Source organism: Aquarana catesbeiana, linkage group LG09 (assembly GCF_042186555.1).
Source record: "Aquarana catesbeiana isolate 2022-GZ linkage group LG09, ASM4218655v1, whole genome shotgun sequence".
Lineage (NCBI taxonomy): Eukaryota > Metazoa > Chordata > Amphibia > Anura > Ranidae > Aquarana > Aquarana catesbeiana.
The window spans coordinates 14,513,754-14,531,410 of NC_133332.1; the positions used below are offsets into that span (position 1 = coordinate 14,513,754).

Genomic DNA, 17,657 nt, shown 5'->3' on the forward strand with positions numbered 1-17,657 from the left:
CTGTGGCTAGGCTGTGGAAAAGTCTCATCATACTCAGGAGGTGTATCAAAATGTGTTTTGGGGTATAATTGCAAGTATGCCTATGCCGCGTGTGATAAATAACTTAATATGACTAAAAAAAAAAGGTATTTCTATATTTTCCCAAGAATTGGGAAAACTTCCTATTCCCCTTACTAAATACCTTGGAATGTCTACTTTCCTAAAAGGGGTCATTTGGGGGGGGGGGTATTTGTACTGTTCTGGCATTGTAGGGTCTCAATCCACATCAGGATTGATCAATTTTCAAATATATACAGTTGTGCTCATAATTTTACATAAACTGGCAGAATTTATGATTTCTTGGCCATTTTTCAGAGAATATGAATGATAACACACAAACATTTCTTTCACTCATGGTTAGTGTTTGGCTGAAGCCATTTATTATCAACCAACCGTGTTTACTCTTTTTAAATCATAATGACAACAGAAACTACCCAAATTATCCTGATCAAAAGTTTACATACCCCAGTTCTTAATACTGTGTTTTGCCTCCTTTAACATCAATGACAGCTTGAAGTCTTTTGTGGTATTTGTGGATGAAGCGCTTTATCTTCTCAGGTGGTAAAGCTGTCCATTCCTCTTGACAAAAAGCCTCTAGTTCCTGTAAATTGTTGGGCTGTCTTGCTCACCTCTAAAATAGAGAAGGTAAAGATTGACATATCCCTCATTCGGCAAGATATCCACAAGCTAAGGGAGAGGGTGACTGAGGCGGAGCGCAGGATTGGACACGTGGAAGATGAAATCCCGCCGTTGCAGATCACCACCGAGTGGCTACAGTATCAACTCAATGCAGTCCTTAGCAAGCAGGACGACATGGAGAACATGCTCCGCAGATACAACCTCTGGTTTGTGGGTCTGCCTGAAAGGGCTGAAGGCTCAGACCCCCCCACATTCCTCGAGAACCTGCTCATCAAAACCTTCAGCAGAGAGGCCTTCTCATCCACATTTGTGATGGAGCGTGCTCATCTCCTGGCTGCTCACCCCTCGTCGACCGGAGCCCCCCTGCGCACCTTTATAGCCAAGCTCCTGAATTACGGTGACGAGGATACCAATCTAGGCCTCACCCGTGAGAGAGGCAATATCTCTTTTGGCAACATACATGTCGCAGCTTTTCCAGACTTCTCCGCTAAAGTACAAAAGAAAAGGGCGCAATTCACCGAGGCAAGGTGGCAACTAAGCATCCAGCACCTGACCTATGCTATGCTGTTCCCAGCTCGACTTCACGTTATCTGGGATGGTAAGGCCCATTTCTTTGAAGATCCTTCTGCGGTCCTGTCCTGGCTGGAGCACCGTGACGAGGCTGGTCCTGCGCCCACCTAACTCTTCTGTGGATGTCACTCTTGTTCCCCCTTGTGAACGGGTACCCCTTGCCTTGATCCTGCAGACTGTGGAGCGGTCACCCTCTCTTGAAATGTGAGTTAGACTCTTTGTTCCACATATGTGTCTACCTTGACATACCCAGGCCAATTCTGGAGTTGCCTATACCTCCTGATCCCACTCCCCCCAACCGGATCAATCCTCTGATGCCCTATTTTTATTCTTTTTTCTCTTTATTGCCCCTCACTCAAGTGACCCCAGCAGCTCTCAGGCAACTGTCTGCACTCCCCTGAACTGCTGGTCATTTTTTCTATACCGCACCGTTGTGCACTTTTCAGTTACTGATCGTCCCACCGAGACAAGTGAGGTTGCACCTGGACATATGATGCTTTTTTCCTTTATTTTTCCCCTTTTTCTGTTCTGGTGCACAGCGCTCACCCTTTAAGATGTGTTTCCCTGGCCAGCTGCTGCCCCCAGGGCTGTGGCGGGCTGCTACCTGTTCATTTTTCCAATGCGTAGGCAAAGTTTATATGTTATGTGTACTGATATACCTATGTTTGACTTACCTCATATTACAAGTTATACATTTCCATTGGCTGCTATATATTCAAGGTCATATGCCCTTCTCTCTGGCTACCTGTGCGACCAGTGCTTGCACGCCGCTCTGCCTCGCAGCCTGCTCACTCAGACCTGCCATATATGCCTATGATATGTTTTCATTCAAATGCATTCTGTCCTGTATAGTGTCTGTAATGTTAACATATGTTACGGGAGAGTGCTCCCTGTTGGTCCGACTGCGAACATTCATACCCCCAGCAATACCATGGCCTACCTCAAATTAGTCACATGGAATGTGTGCGGGCTGAGAACCAAACCTAAACGTGTGGCTGTCCAACTGGGTCAGCTGGTTATATCAAGCTCCCTACACTTCTAGCTCTCGTGGTGTTGCTATACTGATTGCTAAGACAGTACGATTTCAGCTCCACCTTCTGCAGTCGGACCCGCAGGGCAATACTTGTTTCTCCACGCCACCATCGGTAGCCTGAAGGTCCTCGTTATGGCATTCTATAGTCCACCACCGTTCCAATTTGCTGTCTTACAGGAAGGTGTGGCCTTCATGGCCCGGCACCCCACAGTGCCTACTATCCGTATGGGGGACTTCAACATGACGGTTGAACCCGCCCTTGGTAGACTCCATCCCTCTTCCCAACTGACGCCTCAGCCCCCACTCACCAAATTTGGGAGGTTCCTTTCAGAGTTTGCCATGACAGATACTTGGAGACACAAATACCCGACCACAGTCGCTTATTCCTGCTTTACGCCCTCACGGTCTGCTATGTCCCGTATTGACATGATTATGATCTCCACCACCCTGGTGCCTGGCCTCCTTGATGCGGGGTTCGGCGTCAGGGTCCCCTCTGACCATTCACCCTACTAGATGACCCTGCAATTGCCCTCAGCCCCTCCGACCTGCATGTGGAGGCTGAACCCGTTTTGGTTCACCATCATGTCGGACATGGAGGATATTCAGCGAGAATGGGCCCATTTCTTCTGCTCGAATATAGAGTCGACCTTGGTGGAGGCGGTGAGGGAGGCCTTCATGCTACACGCCCACATGATTCTCTCTGCACGCATCAACAGACATAAGGCCTCCTCCAAATTTTTTCTACAACAATCCGAGGAATGACTGAGTTCTCTTGAACAAGTGTTTCTCGCCGACCCGTCTGCGACTAACCCTACCCAGCTGCATTTACAATCTAGGCCAGGGGTCTTCAAACTACGGCCCTCCAGTTGTTCAGGAACTACAATTCCCATCATGCCTAGTCATGTCTGTGAATGTCAGAGTTTTGCAATGCCTCATGGGACGTGTAGTTCTGCAACAGCTGGAGGGCTGTAGTTTGAGGATCCCTGATTAGGCTCACTGACCAACTACACTTCGAGAAAGCCAAACAGGGTATCTTTTTTAGTAAACAAAGAATCTTTGAACATGGTGAACACGCAGGCAAACTATTAGCATACATGGCCCACTTGGACCATAGACCCCCAGTGGTGGTCCAGCTACAATCGGTATCTGGAATCACGCTCACAGACCCGATCCAGGTGGCGGATGAGTTTAAGCGGTTTTACTCTGACCTCTATACGACGACCCTATTCCTTCAAGATATTCCTTTCCCCACCGTCACTCAATCCCAAGCTGAACTACTGGATGCACCCGTTACCATAGAATGCATAGCAGAGGCACTGGCAAGTCTCCCGCCCTCTAAAGCCCCTGGTTTCCAATGGCCTCCCCCTAGAATTCTATACTCAATTCCAAGAGATCCTCATCCCTAAGCTGCAGGAATTATACTCCACATCTTTCACTCTGCCACACTCCCGAGTACATGGATGAAGCCCTTATAGTCCTAATTCCAAAACCTGAGAAGGACCCGCTCTTCCCAGAATATTACCATCCAATATCCCTCCTACAATTAGATGCTAAAATCCTTGCTAAAATTCTTGCATTAAGGCTTAACAAGGTAATACTCAGTCTTATACATGCAGATCAGACGGGATTTATGCCCAACAAAAATACAGCATTCAACCTCTGGAGACTCTTCATGAATCTCCAGGCTACACATGACAATATTGGATCCCGGGTAGTGGTCAGCCTGGACGCCGCCAAGGCATTTGGTTCTGTGGAATGGAGCTATCTGTGGGAGTGTCTCCGCAGGTTTGGTTTCGGCCCCAGATCCATTAAGTGGCTTCAACTCCTCTACCAGGCTCCCACTGCCCGGATCCAAGTCAACGGTAAGATAACTGACTCCTTCTCATTGTCCCAGGGTACTCGGCAGGGCTGTCCCATATCCCCTTTACTGTATGCATTAGTTGTGGAGCCTATGGCCATTGCCATCAGGGCACATCCCAACATCAGGGGTCCCCGCATGGGACGAGTGACCGAGGTCCTCAGTCTATATGCGGACAATATGCTCTTATACCTGGAGGATGCTGGCCCCTCTCTGGCGGCGGCTCTACAACTAATAAAACAGTTTGGAACTTTCTCAGGGCTACAGAATAATTGGTCCAAATCTCAAATTCTACCAATAGATGTCACTGTCCCCATGGCTGACCAAGCAGCACTCCCTCTGTTTAGAGCGAGCAAGATCAAATACCTGAGTGTGCAATGCACCAGAACCCTTATGGACTATGCAGGCCTGAACCTAGAACCCCTTTATGACCTCCTTAAAACTAAAACCCAAGTCTGGTCCAGACTACCTCTTGGAGTTATGGGTCGCATCAATTTGGTAAAAATTATTCTCCTTCCTAAGTTGCTCTATTTTGGCATGCCCCCCTATATATTCCCGCCCGTGTCTTCAAATCTATGGAGTCCATACTCAACACATTTGTATGGTGCTCCTCCCATCATAAACTGTCTTTGCGCACTCTAAAATGCCCTGTCCACCTGCGTGGTACTGCTTTACCCGACCTTACATTTTATTACATTGCCTCACAACTGTCCCACTTTTTCTATTTTAATCAACAGGAAAGGGTTAGGTATTCCACCCTGGTATGCTCCTCTGTTGCCAACGTGGTGACCATGCCTTTCAGATCCTGTTTTATAGTATCTGTGGGGCTTCACATATTGGCAACAGATGCCATATGCTGTACCATCACTGCAAGATATGGCAGCTTGAAATGGCCATTACCAAGGCACCTGCCCTCCACACTCGCATACCTTTGTGGGACAACCCCCAACTACCCGAATTGCTGAATATTCCTGATTAAAACCTATGGGTTGCCAGAGGTGTCATATTCCTGTTGCATGTTATTGCCAACGGCACAGTCGGATCGTTTCAAGCCCTCAAAGACCACTTTGACCTACCCAATCACATGCTCTTCCACTACCTCCAGGTCCGGCATGGCCTCCAATCCCAGTTTGGCGACTTCATCCCTAGATGGATTCGGTGTCCTTGGTTGGCGTGGTCCTCAGCCAGAATCCCAAGAGATTGATCTCCTTCCTATACAACCACCTTCTGTTGCCCTTGGCCACCGCCCATGATTACCAGTTATAAGCCAAATGGGAGACAGACCTGGGGGGGTATGGATGATGAGGAGTGGGAAGAGGCACTGGCATCCTGAAAAAAGGTAGCCCCCAAACTGTCAAATCGCCTTACACACCTTTATATCCTTCACAGGTCCTACCTTACCCCAATTCGTCTTTCCAAATATAGACCAGAACACAGCTCGGGCCTGCCCAAGATGTGGGGACCCCAGAGGTACATTCTATCATCTTCTCTGGTCCTGCACCTCTCTCTCCAAGAGTACTGGTCGCAGGTGATTAAATTCCTCCATGACCGCATGGGCTCCCCCTTGATGCTATGCCCCCGCAAGTGTCTACTGGGCCTTTTCTCCATCTCAGAAGAGGAAAAGTACCTAACGATATTCCTACAGGAAACTTTGTTTACGGCTAGAATGCAGATAGCCCGGTCGTGGATCAAAATTTTGCTGTCCACTATCCAATAGATCTGGACAGTGAATGCCACACTCCCTTATAAAAAAAAGTGCTATACTCACATAGGGGCTGCCCGGCCAAGTTTAATAAAATCTGGGACAGATGGCTGGAAGACTCCTCTACTTGTACAGATGAGGAATAACTACCTCACAATAAGCAGACCTTGGCATATCCCATGCCATTGCCCCCTACTTCCTTCCCACTTCAAGAGAATGTAAGTCTCTCCCCGCTGTGCCCTGTCATATCTCCCATCACACACACACAACCGGTAACAAAATCTACATCTAGACGCACTTGATCCTGCCAGATCAATTTCTGACCTTATTTAAACACTTATATTTCACTTATATTTCACACTTATGAAGGTTCTGTCAAATGCTTTATCCTTTTATTTGGTGCTTGAATGTACACCTTGTTTTTTTTATTTTTTTATGCTCAATAAGCTTTACTCTGATTAAAAAAAAAAGGGGGGGGGTCATTTGGGGAGTATATGTACTGTCCTTCGCATTTCAGGGCCTCAAGAAATGAGATAGGCGTTATTTTCAATGATACGTACCATAGCTTGCAAGCTCACACAAAATATACACAAATTGGGTTATTTTTACCAAAAATATGTAGCAGTATAATAATAATAATCGGTATTTGGCCTAAATTTATGAAGAAAAATTAGTTATTTGCAAAATTGCTTATATCGCAAACAATTAAAAAAACCCAGTGGTGATTAACCGCTACAATACCTGGCTCTTTCACCCCCTTCCTGCCCAGGCCAATTTTTAGCTTTCAGCGCTGTCGCACTTTGAATGACAATTGTGCGGTCATGCAACACTGTACCCAAACAATTTTTTTTTTTTTTTAAATAGAGCTTTCTTTTGATGATATTTAATAACCACTGTTTTTTTTTATTTTTTTGCTAAACTTGCGATAAAAGAAAACATTTTGAAAAAAAAAAGTTTTTCTTAGTTTCTGTTATAAACTTTTGTAAATAAGTTATTTTTCTTCTTCTTCTTGGCCCCTTAAAGGAAGTTAACCATTTGCCAACTGTGCTATAGCCAAATGACGGCCACAGTGTGGTCTTCCAGTTCTGGGAGGGCATCTAGTAATGTCCTCCTGGAACCTAACCCGCTGCGGTGTGCACCCGGTGCGCTCGGTGATCGCTGTTTCCTTTTGGACACAGCTGATCACAGATCGGAGTAAAGAACCAATCACACCGGCTCTTTACCACGTGATCAGCTGTGTCCAATCACAGGTGATCACGATGTAAACACACTTGCCGATTATCAGCATTCCTTTCCTCTCACTGTCTCAGCGCTACGAGAGATCCAGCAACAGGCTAGTGTGGAAAGGAGGCATTTGCACCGATCATCAGTGTCCTGATGATCAGTGTAGCCCCAACAGTGTCGTCAATCAGTGCCCATTAGTACTGCCAATTAGTGCCTTCTCATCAGTGCCGCCTATCTTTACCCTTCTGTGCTGCCTATTAGTGCCCTTCAGTGCAGCCCCAACACTGCCATCAATCAGTGCCCATTATTGCTGCCAATTAGTGCCCTCTCATCAGTGCCGCCTATCTTTTCCCTTCAGTGCTATTAGTGCCCTTCAGTGCAGCCCCAGCACTGCTGTCAATCAGTGCCCATTAGTGCTGCCAATTGGTGTCTTCTCATCTGTGCCGCCTATCTTTGCCCTTCAGTGCTGCCCCAACACTGCCATCAATCAGTGCCCATTAGTGCTGCCAATTGGTGTCTTCTCATCTGTGCCACCTATTTTTACCCTTCAGTGCTGCCTATTAGTACCCTTCAGTGAAACCCCAACATTGCCGTCAATAAGTGCCCATTAGTGCTGCCAATTAGGGTCTTCTCATCAGTGCCGCCTATCTTTGCCCTTCAGTGCTGCCTATTAGTGCCCTTCAGTGCAGCCCCAACATTGCCGTCAATCAGTGCCCATTAGTGCTGCCAATTAGTGCCTTCTCATCAGTGTCGCCTATCTTTGCCCTTGCTGCCTCATCAGTCCTGTCAATCAGTGCCTTCGGTGCAGCCTATCAGTGCCCACCAGTGCAGCCTATCAGTGCCCACCAGTGCAGCCTATCAGTGCCCAGGAGTGCTGCCAATCAGTGCCCATTAGTGCCCACCAGTGGCGCCTCATCAGCGCACATCATCGAAGAAGAAAAATTACCTGTTTTCAAAATTTTATAACAGAAACTAATGAAAAACTTTTTTTTTTGTTTTAAAAATGTTGGGACTTTTTCATTTGTTGAGCAAAAAATAAAAACCCCAGTGGTGATAAAATACAACCAAAAGAAAGCTTAATTCGTGCGGGAAAAAAAAAATGATAAAAATGTCATATGGGCACAGTGTTGCATGACCGCACAATTGTCATTTAAACCGTGACAGCGATGAAAAATAAAAACTGGCCTGGGAAGGAAGGGGGTAAAAGTGCCCATTAGGTAAGTGGTTAAACTAAATAACAGACTTAACGTCAGGATCAACAAGTAAAAATAAAGAAAAAAAAAAGCCTAAAAAGAGAATGCTAATGCAGCCACCACATAATCATCTAATGATTGGTAGGATGCAATCTATCACATTTTTGGTTTTGGGTTTAATACCGTTTTAACTATTCCCTACATCTAAAAAACAAAAAAAACAAAAAATAAAAATGTTTTTTTTTTTTTGCCAAATACATACGTTTTAAAGTGGGCATGTGATGGTTTTATTTTATCAATGTTTTTCTTTACAAGCTTATAAACTGATCTATTTAAAAAGGATTTGGGGAGATTGATAGGCGGTGTAATATCACATCACATCACAGAATAAAAAACACATTTCAAAAGTCAAACATTTTTTTTCTTTTTAATACTGCATCTTAGCAAGAACAATTTAACAAACTTTATACTTTAACTTAATATAGTACAACAGAGGAACCGTTTACTCAGAACTCTTCATCAACCTAACTTCTCTACCGTACGTTCGCTCCCGATAAAAGGCCCAAAACGCAAGCACGGCATTTAAAGAGGCGTTACCAATCCTCGGCGTTGTGGCTCTGTGACGGTCGTCCGATGAAAGTTTTTTTCACTTTTTTTTTTTTTTACAGCATTGTAGTTTCTCACTTTTTAAAAAATGTACACAAGTTTGTTTGGAAAATGTCGTAAATAGCGGGTAGGCCCGCTTCGGTAAACAAAGCTGTTTTTTTTTTTTTTTTGTAATGATACCATTTAGAGGTGGTTTGTGATAAAAAGTACTCCCTCCAGCCACTAGGGGCGCTGTCTGTATTTTTATTCAGTTAGATACAATTGCACTGTAGACTGTAAAATTGTTTCTGTCGGAAAAGCAAAATATCCAGGTGGGAGAAGGGGGCAATTATAGATGTGCTTAAAATGATGTTTGAGGACCAAGGTGTTATTTGGGGGGGGGGAAGGGGAGTGGCCTGATCGCGCTCTGTATTCTCAGAATGGCGGGGCAGTTGGTGATGCAGCAACTGCCGAAACGATCCATAAAATTCCTTCTCATGCCACGTGTCGATTTACGATGATCCATTATTTCATACTGAAGGCAGCAGAAGCCTCGGTCTTCTTTTTATTTAACAGTGTTAGTTGCAGGCGATGACCTCCCAACCCCCGTCCTCAGTACATGATGGGAGGTTTAATGTATGATCTGTTTTCTGAAACAAGAAAAAGAAAAAGGATTCAAATAAGTTTTGGTAAATGTAACAAATATTCATATTCATATTTTTAACAAATTTCATTTTTGTAAATTAAATGTAACAAATTTCATATTTTTGTAAATTAACCACTTGAAGGCCAAGCCTTTGTCTGACATTTGTTGCTTACAAATTAAAAATCAGTATTTTTTTGCTAGAAAATTACTTAGAACCCCCAAACATTATATATATCTCTATCTATATATATATATAGATATATATATATATATATCTATATATACATATATATATATCTATATATATAGATATATATATATAGATATAGAGATAGCTATATATATATATCTATATCTCTATATATATAGATATAGATATATATATATAGATATAGAGATATCTATATATATATATCTATATAGATATATATAGATATAGAGATATCTATATATATCTCTATATATATATATATATATATATATATATATATATATATATATATATATATATATATATATATATATATATATAGATATAGAGATATCTATATATATATATATATATATATATATATATATATATATATAGATATATCTCTATATAGATATAGAGATATCTATATATATATATATATATATAGAGATATCTATATATATATATATATATATATATATATATATATATATATATATATATATATATAAAATCTATTTTATATATTTATAGATCTAAAGTAAACATTACATATATATATATATATATTTATTTATTTTTTAGCAGAGACCCTAGAGAATAAAATGGCGGTCATTGCAATATTTTATGTCACACTGTATTTGCGCAGAGGTCTTTCAAACGCATTTCTTTTTTTACATACAGTGACCATAGAAACACTATACTACACTGGGGAGGTAATCAGGATTTTTTCTTTTGCACACCATGATTGCTTATAACAGTGAATTTTACAGAATATTGCTGCTATAAGCAACCGTTTTTTTCGGAATGAAAACTATTCATTCAGTGTTTTACATATGATGTCCAAGTAGGACAACAGGGCTTCTGCCTCCTTCCGTCATGTTACAATAGGCTGGGCAACCCCCTCCTGTTGCTCGGTCAGCGGCACCCCCCCCCCCCACCCTGGCACTTACCCCACTGGTTACAGGCAGGTGGGCTCCTATGGGCAGCATGCAGCGGCTCCTGTGTCCTCTCTGCATCATGGTGGCTTCTGCCGCGCGGCTCCCCTCTCCTCCTCCTAGGCGTCCAATAGGATCGCCTGTGCTTTCAGCCGATCGGGTGAACGGTGTCAAAAATCCGCTTCCTGATTGGCCGGGAGGAGGATCAGTGTTACAACAGCGAATACTGATTCGCTGTTGTAACACACCTGGGTGGTCTTGGAGTGCATTCTATGTGACCCGAACCCACCCAAGCCTCTAGCTCCAATCGGTTCCTTAAAAAAAAAGCCCCTCCGCATTGGAATCCATACACCGGTGTCCTGAAAGGGGCCGGACGCATGGATAGGAAAGGTGGCAAAAGACAGGGGAGGGGCGGCGCCTGTGCACCCTTAATGGACGGGTCTTCCCTGGAAGCGGTTAAGATTTAAAAATCATTAAGCTAAATCTCTGAATGCTCCAACCTGAAATGAAAGAACTTATTTCATCTCTGAAGAAAGCTACCATTTTGGAAACTGTGTTACATTCCTGTCAGCGCAATGAAGTTGCCTACCCCTGCTGTACATCATCCTGAACACACCATCCCCACCGTGAAGCATGGTGGTGGCAGCATCATGCTGTGGAGATGATTTTCTTTAGCAGGGATAGGGAAGCTGGTCAGAGCTGATGGGAAGATGGATGGAGCCAAATACAGGGCAATCTTAGAAGAAAACCTGTTAGAGTCTGCAAAAGACTTGAGACTGGGGCAGAGGTTCACCTTCCAGCAGGACAACGACCCTAAACATACAGCCAGAGCTACAATGGAATGGTTTAGATCAAAGCATATTCATGTGTTAGAATGACCCAGCCACAGTCCAGACCTAAATCACATTGAGAATCTGTGGCAAGACTTGAAAATTGCTGCTCACAGACGCTCTCCATCCAATCTGACAGAGCTTGAGATATTTTGCAAAGAAGAAGAATGGACAAAAATGTCCTCTCTGGAAAATGTCAGGGGGTATGAATACTTTTGTTACCGTTCAGTTAAACTAGTCCAGCGCTCTCCCCCACTAACTTCAGATGCAGTCAATATGAAGGTGATTTTTGGTGTTTTCTTATGGAAATTTGACATTTTTAGGTGGCTCTTGAGGGTTACAGAAGCTCCTTTCAACTTTCCTGGTCTTCTGCCAAAAAAAAGCTAACCTTAGTGGAAACCCCCTATCCCTTTGTTGATAAACAATGTCAAATGATTTCTACATCAAGGTTGACTACATGGATTTATTGAAAACAAATCTGTATCAGTGGCCTGGCTCTGTTTACAAACCAAGCCATATTACGCAGCTGGTTTTAGCACTGCTGGCAGGGCTGGGCTCAGCCCTTCCTTTTCTGAGATGGCCGCTCAGCTGTCGGCTAATTGCCAGCTCTTATCTCTCCATAGTGACTCACCTGTTGCTGATATCCTGCTCGTCAGTCCTGCCTACGTAAGCCATCCAGTCCAGAGGATCTCTGCCTTCACCTTGGTCAACATCACAGAGACTATCTCCTGCAATCCTGTTCAAGACTTGCTTTGCTGACATCCCTTCTGGCTCCAGATCCTGCTTGCTGTTCCACTACATTGATCCCGGACTTCTGGCTTGGCTGACTATCCTTTCCAGTTACTGAACTTTGGCTATGTTTTGACTACGTTTGTTCTTTTTACTTCTATTATCAAACAAGTGTGATTTAACTGTACTTCTGTCTCGGCCTGATTTCATGGTTTCTGACAACTGTACACTCTTGGTTTCAAAGGGGAACTCTTTTGGCTAATTTGGCTTAGCAGCAGTGGCGGTCGCTCCATTAGGGGCGTGGCCCCCCTAATCCATGCGCCCGTCCCCTAATCTAAATGCAGGACGCATGGGTTTCAATGGGTTTTTTTTTTTTTTTTTATGAAGCACATGATTAGAGCCTGAGTCTCTGATTGGCTTCAAAAAAGGGTGGGCTCGGGGGGCGCAGACCACTTCGCCTGAACCCACCCATTTGTGTGGCATTAGCAATTTAATATTCACTAATGTCTAACTGCTTCTCCTCCTGGCCAATCAGGATGCGGGTCCTGAGATCTGATTGGCCAGGGAGTCATAGCAGAAGCAACACCTTTTCGGCTGGGAGGAGAAGCAATGACCGACCCCGGCTCTTCCCTTGCCAAGCTTGAGCGAGGGGCAGCAGGCTGAGGGGCAGCGACAGCCTCTTTAAGCTTCCAGGAGCCCTACACTAGATCCAAGACCACCTCATCATCGGCCTAAGGTAAGGCCACGGATCACCGCCTTACCGTTCATCTCCCGCGCGTGCGCGCGGGGGGGGGGGGGCGGTAGTACGAGTGTGGGGGCCAGGTTTGTTTGACGCCCGCCCCCCAAAATATTGAGCACCAGCTGCCACTTAGCAGTGCCACATGGTAAAATTAGAGCAGGGGGTCTCAAACCGGCGGCCCTCCAGCTGTTGCGAAACTACAAGTCCCATCATGCCTCTGCCTGTGGGAGTCATGCTTGTAACTATCAGCCTTGCAATGCCTCATGGGACTTGTAGTTTCGCAACAGCTGGAGGGCCGCCAGTTTGAGACCCTTGAATTAGAGGATCATTTCTGCAAAGTCAAAATCTGTATCAGTGATATGGCTTTGTTTATAAACCAAGCCATGTCACGCAGTTAGGTGGCACTGCACACACTTGGCTTAAAATAGGAACTTTTTAGGCTAATTTTGGCTGAGCAGTGCCACATGAGAAAACCAGGACAGTTTATATTAAATTTCTGTAAAATTAGTGACATGGCTTCGTTTATAAACAAAGCCACGTTACGCAGCTAGTTGACATTGCACGCTTCAAAAGGTATTTTTTTTTTTTTTAGGTTAATTTGGCTTAGCAGTGCCACATGACGAACACGGAGAATCATTTATATAACATTTCTGCAAAAGGGGAAAATTTTGCCGCAAAAATCCAGTTTTATGAAATCGTCTTCTCGCCAACGGCGAGCGATTTTTTTTTTTTAAAGACGCACCGTGAGTCATTTTCACAGCCGGACTCGTCCCCGGCCCCCCGGAGGGACGTGCGTCTGCTTTGTGCCCGCAAGACATTCCAAACAATTGTCTGTAATGTGTAATCCAGCAGGGCTGTGCAGTCCTTGGGGGGGGGGGGGGGGGGCACAGAGCGCAGACAATCAATTATATCTTCCCTATAACCCTGAAATACGGGACGCTCCGACAGCTGCACTTCAGTCCAGGAAAAAAACAAAAGATGAAATGATTAATCAGCTCTAATGTGAGGCATTAAATTGTGATCACTGATGCAAACCACAATATAAAGGCCCGGGGGGCGCTATTCCCTTTACTAGGCCGGAAGAGAATAAAAAAAGGAGGAGAATTTAATTCTAGAGACCAGAACAGGGTGGTTCCAGACATTGGCATCTGGTGAATTCGGAGATTAACTGAAGAAACTTTAAAAATGTTACAGTGAACTCAATCACTAAAATCGAATTTTCAATGATTTTGCCATGAATGTGCTTGTTCAGGCACTTCCTGTTATAGTCTATACCTATATACACTATATTGTCAAAAGTATTGGGACGCCTGCCTTTACACGTACATGAACTTTAATGGCATCCCAGTCTTAGTCTGTAGGGTTCAATATTGAGTTGGCTCCACCCTTTGCAGCTATAACAGCTTCAACTCTTCTGGGAAGGCCGTCCACAAGGTTTAGGTGTGTGTCTATGGGAATGTTTGACCATTCTTCCAGAAGAGCATTTGTAAGGTCAGGCACTGATGTTGGACGAGAAGGCCTGCCTCGCAGTTTCCACTTGAATTCATCCTAAAGGTGTTCTATAGGGTTGCAGGCCAGTCAAGTTCCTCCACCCCAAACTCACTCATCTATGGCTTTATAGACCTTGCTTTGTGCACTGGTCCAAACCATTTGGTGGAGGGGGGGATTATGGTGTGTGGGGGGAGGGGGGATTTTGGTGTGTGGGGGGAGGGGGGATAATGGTGGGGGGTTGTTTTTCAGGGGTTGGGTTTGGCCCCTTAGTTCCAGTGAAGGGAACCCTTAAAGCGTCAGCATACCAAGACATTTTGGACAATTTCATGCTCCCACATCACAATCCCCCCTCCACCAAATGATTTGGACCAGTGCACAAAGCAAGGTCCCTAAAGACATGGATGAGCGAGTTTGGGGTGGAGGAACTTGACTGGCCTGCACAGAGTCCTGACCTCAACCTGATACAACACCTTTGGGACGAATTAGAGTGGAGACTGCGAGCAGTTTTGGGACGTCCCCTTCCTGTTCCAACATGACTGCGCACCAGTGCACAAAGCAAGGCCCATAAACACATGGATGAGCGAGTTTGGGGCGGAGGAACTTGATTGGCCTGCACAGAGTCCTGACCTCAACCCGATCACCTTTGGGATGAATTAGAGCAGAGCCTGTGAGCCGGGCCTTCTCGCTTCTGGAAGAATGGTCAAACATTCCCATAGACCATGGGTCTCAAACTGGCGGCCCTCCAGCTGTTGTGAGACTACAAGTTCCATGATGCATTGCAAGGCTGACAGTTACAAGTATGACTCCCCCAGGCAGAGGCATGATGGGACTTGTAGTTTTGCAACAGCTGGAGGGCCGCTAGTTTGAGACCCCTGCCATAGACACTCCTAAACATTGTGGACGGCCTTCCCAGAAGAGTTGAAGCTGTTACAGGTGCAAAGGGCGGAGCCAACTCAATATTGAACCCTATGGACTAAGACTGGGATGCCATTAAAGTTCATGTGCGTGTAAAGGCAGGTGTCCCAATACTTTTGGTAATATAGTGTTTCTTATAGGATGACAACGCTCTGTCCCAGCCTCTCAATTGTGCTCCTGGGTTGTCACTGTCTCACATATGCCCCCTAGTGGTGAAAACAAGTATTTCATGAAAAAAATGAGAGCGCAGAATGTCATCCAGTTGGGCATCATTCACACTCACTCTTGAGCACACAGACAGACTGCCTTCTGCATCTGACCCACCTGACTGTACGCTCCGGGATGCGCATGGAGATCTGTGCAGCTGGCTGCCTGCAGGGAACACCTCTGCGTCTTGTGCAGGTAAGGACAGCCCCTGTGATCGGTACACCTGTGAGAATGGGGTCCCAGGGTTTATATCTACTTCAAGGGCAAGACTATAAGTTGTAAGCTAGTTTGAGCCATTACACAACTCAGCCCTGCCAAGGATAACGCCCCCTAGAGTGCAGATCAGGAGGCACATCATGGTGGGCAGTAGGAATAGGCTAAGGTTTGGGCAAATCAGCAGCAGCCGTTAAATTCCCGCAGCAGCACGCAAGGCTTCATTCACATGTGAGGCAGATAGGGGGGGTGGGGGTGTGCAGTAAAACCAGGTAGTTGAGCTGCGCTTTTACCGCCCCTTGACCACCTGCCTGAACAGTAAGGCCTCACTCACACCTGAGCGTAGCGGGAAGATGCGCAGCGCACCTGGGGCACCCTATTCACTTGAGTGGGCTGTCATACGTGCAACAAATGCCCCAAATTAACTCCAGAACCTTATCAGTTGTGGAGCACCGGGCGTTTTTACAGTGCCCGTCCTGGCATGTTTGTAGAGTGCCTCGACGCACGCCAAAACGCACGTCTGCTACAAGTGCTTAGGTGCCCTTACTAACAGCACCAGAAGTGTGTCCCGAGACCGCATCACATTTCTGAAGCGCACAGCTAAAATGCACATTTTTGGGTGTTTCGTCGCAACTTTTAGGAAATGCAATGTAAGCGTGGATCGCGGTGCAGAGGAGCGCCAGTCCCTGCCACACGTGAACGAACCCTAACAAAGGGGGAAGGGGATGCTGGCGACATCATGGACCTAACTTGGCCAGAGCAATCTAAGGGGACCTTCTTCCCTGACCAGCAATCTAAGGGCATCTTCTTCCCTGACCAGCAATCTAAGGGGATCTTCTTCCTTGACCAGCAATCTAAGGGGACCTTCTTCCCTGACCAGCAATCTAAGGGCATCTTCTTCCCTGACCAGCAATCTAAGGGGACCTTCTTCCTTGACCAGCAATCTAAGGGGACCTTCTTCCCTGACCAGCAATCTAAGGGCATCTTCTTCCCTGACCAGCAATCTAAGGGGACCTTCTTCCTTGACCAGCAATCTAAGGGGACCTTCTTCCCTGACCAGCAATCTAAGGGCATCTTCTTCCCTGACCAGCAATCTAAGGGGATCTTCTTCCCTGACCAGCAATCTAAGGGGATCTTTTTCCCTGACCAGCAATCTAAGGGGATCTTCTTCCCTGACCAGCAATCTAAGGGGATCTTCTTCCCTGACCAGCAATCTAAGGGGATCTTATTCCCTGACCAGCAATCTAAGGGGATCTTCTTCCCTGACCAGCAATCTAAAGGGACCTTCTTCCCTGACCAGCAATCTAAGGGGACCTTCTTCCCTGACCAGCAATCTAAGAGGATCTTCTTCCCTGACCAGCCATCTAAGGGGATCTTCTTCCCTGACCAGCAATCTAAGGGGATCTTCTTCCCTGACCAGCAATCTAAGGGGATCTTCTTCCCTGACCAGCAATCTAAGAGGGTCTTCTTCCCTGACCAGCAATCTAAGGCTCGGTTCACACTAGGGGCGGCACGACTTGCAGGTTGCCTCACCGAGGCGACCTGCACACGACATCCACGGCGACTTGCAAAACAACTTCTGTATAGAAGTCTATGCAAGTCGCCTCAAGTCGCCCTAAAAGAAGTAAAGGAACCTTTTTCTAAGTCAGAGCGACTTGCGTCGCTCCTATTAGAACGGTTCCATTGTACAGAACGGGAAGCGACTTGTCAGGCGACTAGGTCGCCTGACAAGTCGCCCCTGTGTGGACCGGCACTAAGGGGATCTTCTTCCCTGACCAGCAATCTAAGGGGATTTTTTTCTGTGACCAGCAATCTAAGGGGATCTTCTTCCCTGACCATCAGCCTATGAAGACCTTCTTCCCTGACCACAAGTCTAAGATAAACTTATATATTCTGACCACCTGTCTAGGAGG

At 45.5% G+C, this 17,657-nt stretch overlaps 1 protein-coding gene across 7 annotated transcripts in view; it reads right to left on the reverse strand.

Moving 5' to 3' along the window:
* Nucleotides 1-8,669: 8,669 nt before the first annotated feature.
* The window catches only part of DACH2 (dachshund family transcription factor 2), a 653,893-nt gene continuing 644,905 nt past the window's right edge, over nt 8,670-17,657 (reverse strand). For all 7 annotated transcript variants that reach the window (XM_073598116.1, XM_073598117.1, XM_073598115.1 and 4 more), the window contains one exon: nt 8,670-9,493. In XM_073598116.1, coding sequence (XP_073454217.1) covers nt 9,456-9,493 — 38 coding nt within the window. In that variant the 3' untranslated portion in view covers nt 8,670-9,455. The remainder of the gene's footprint in view (nt 9,494-17,657) is intronic.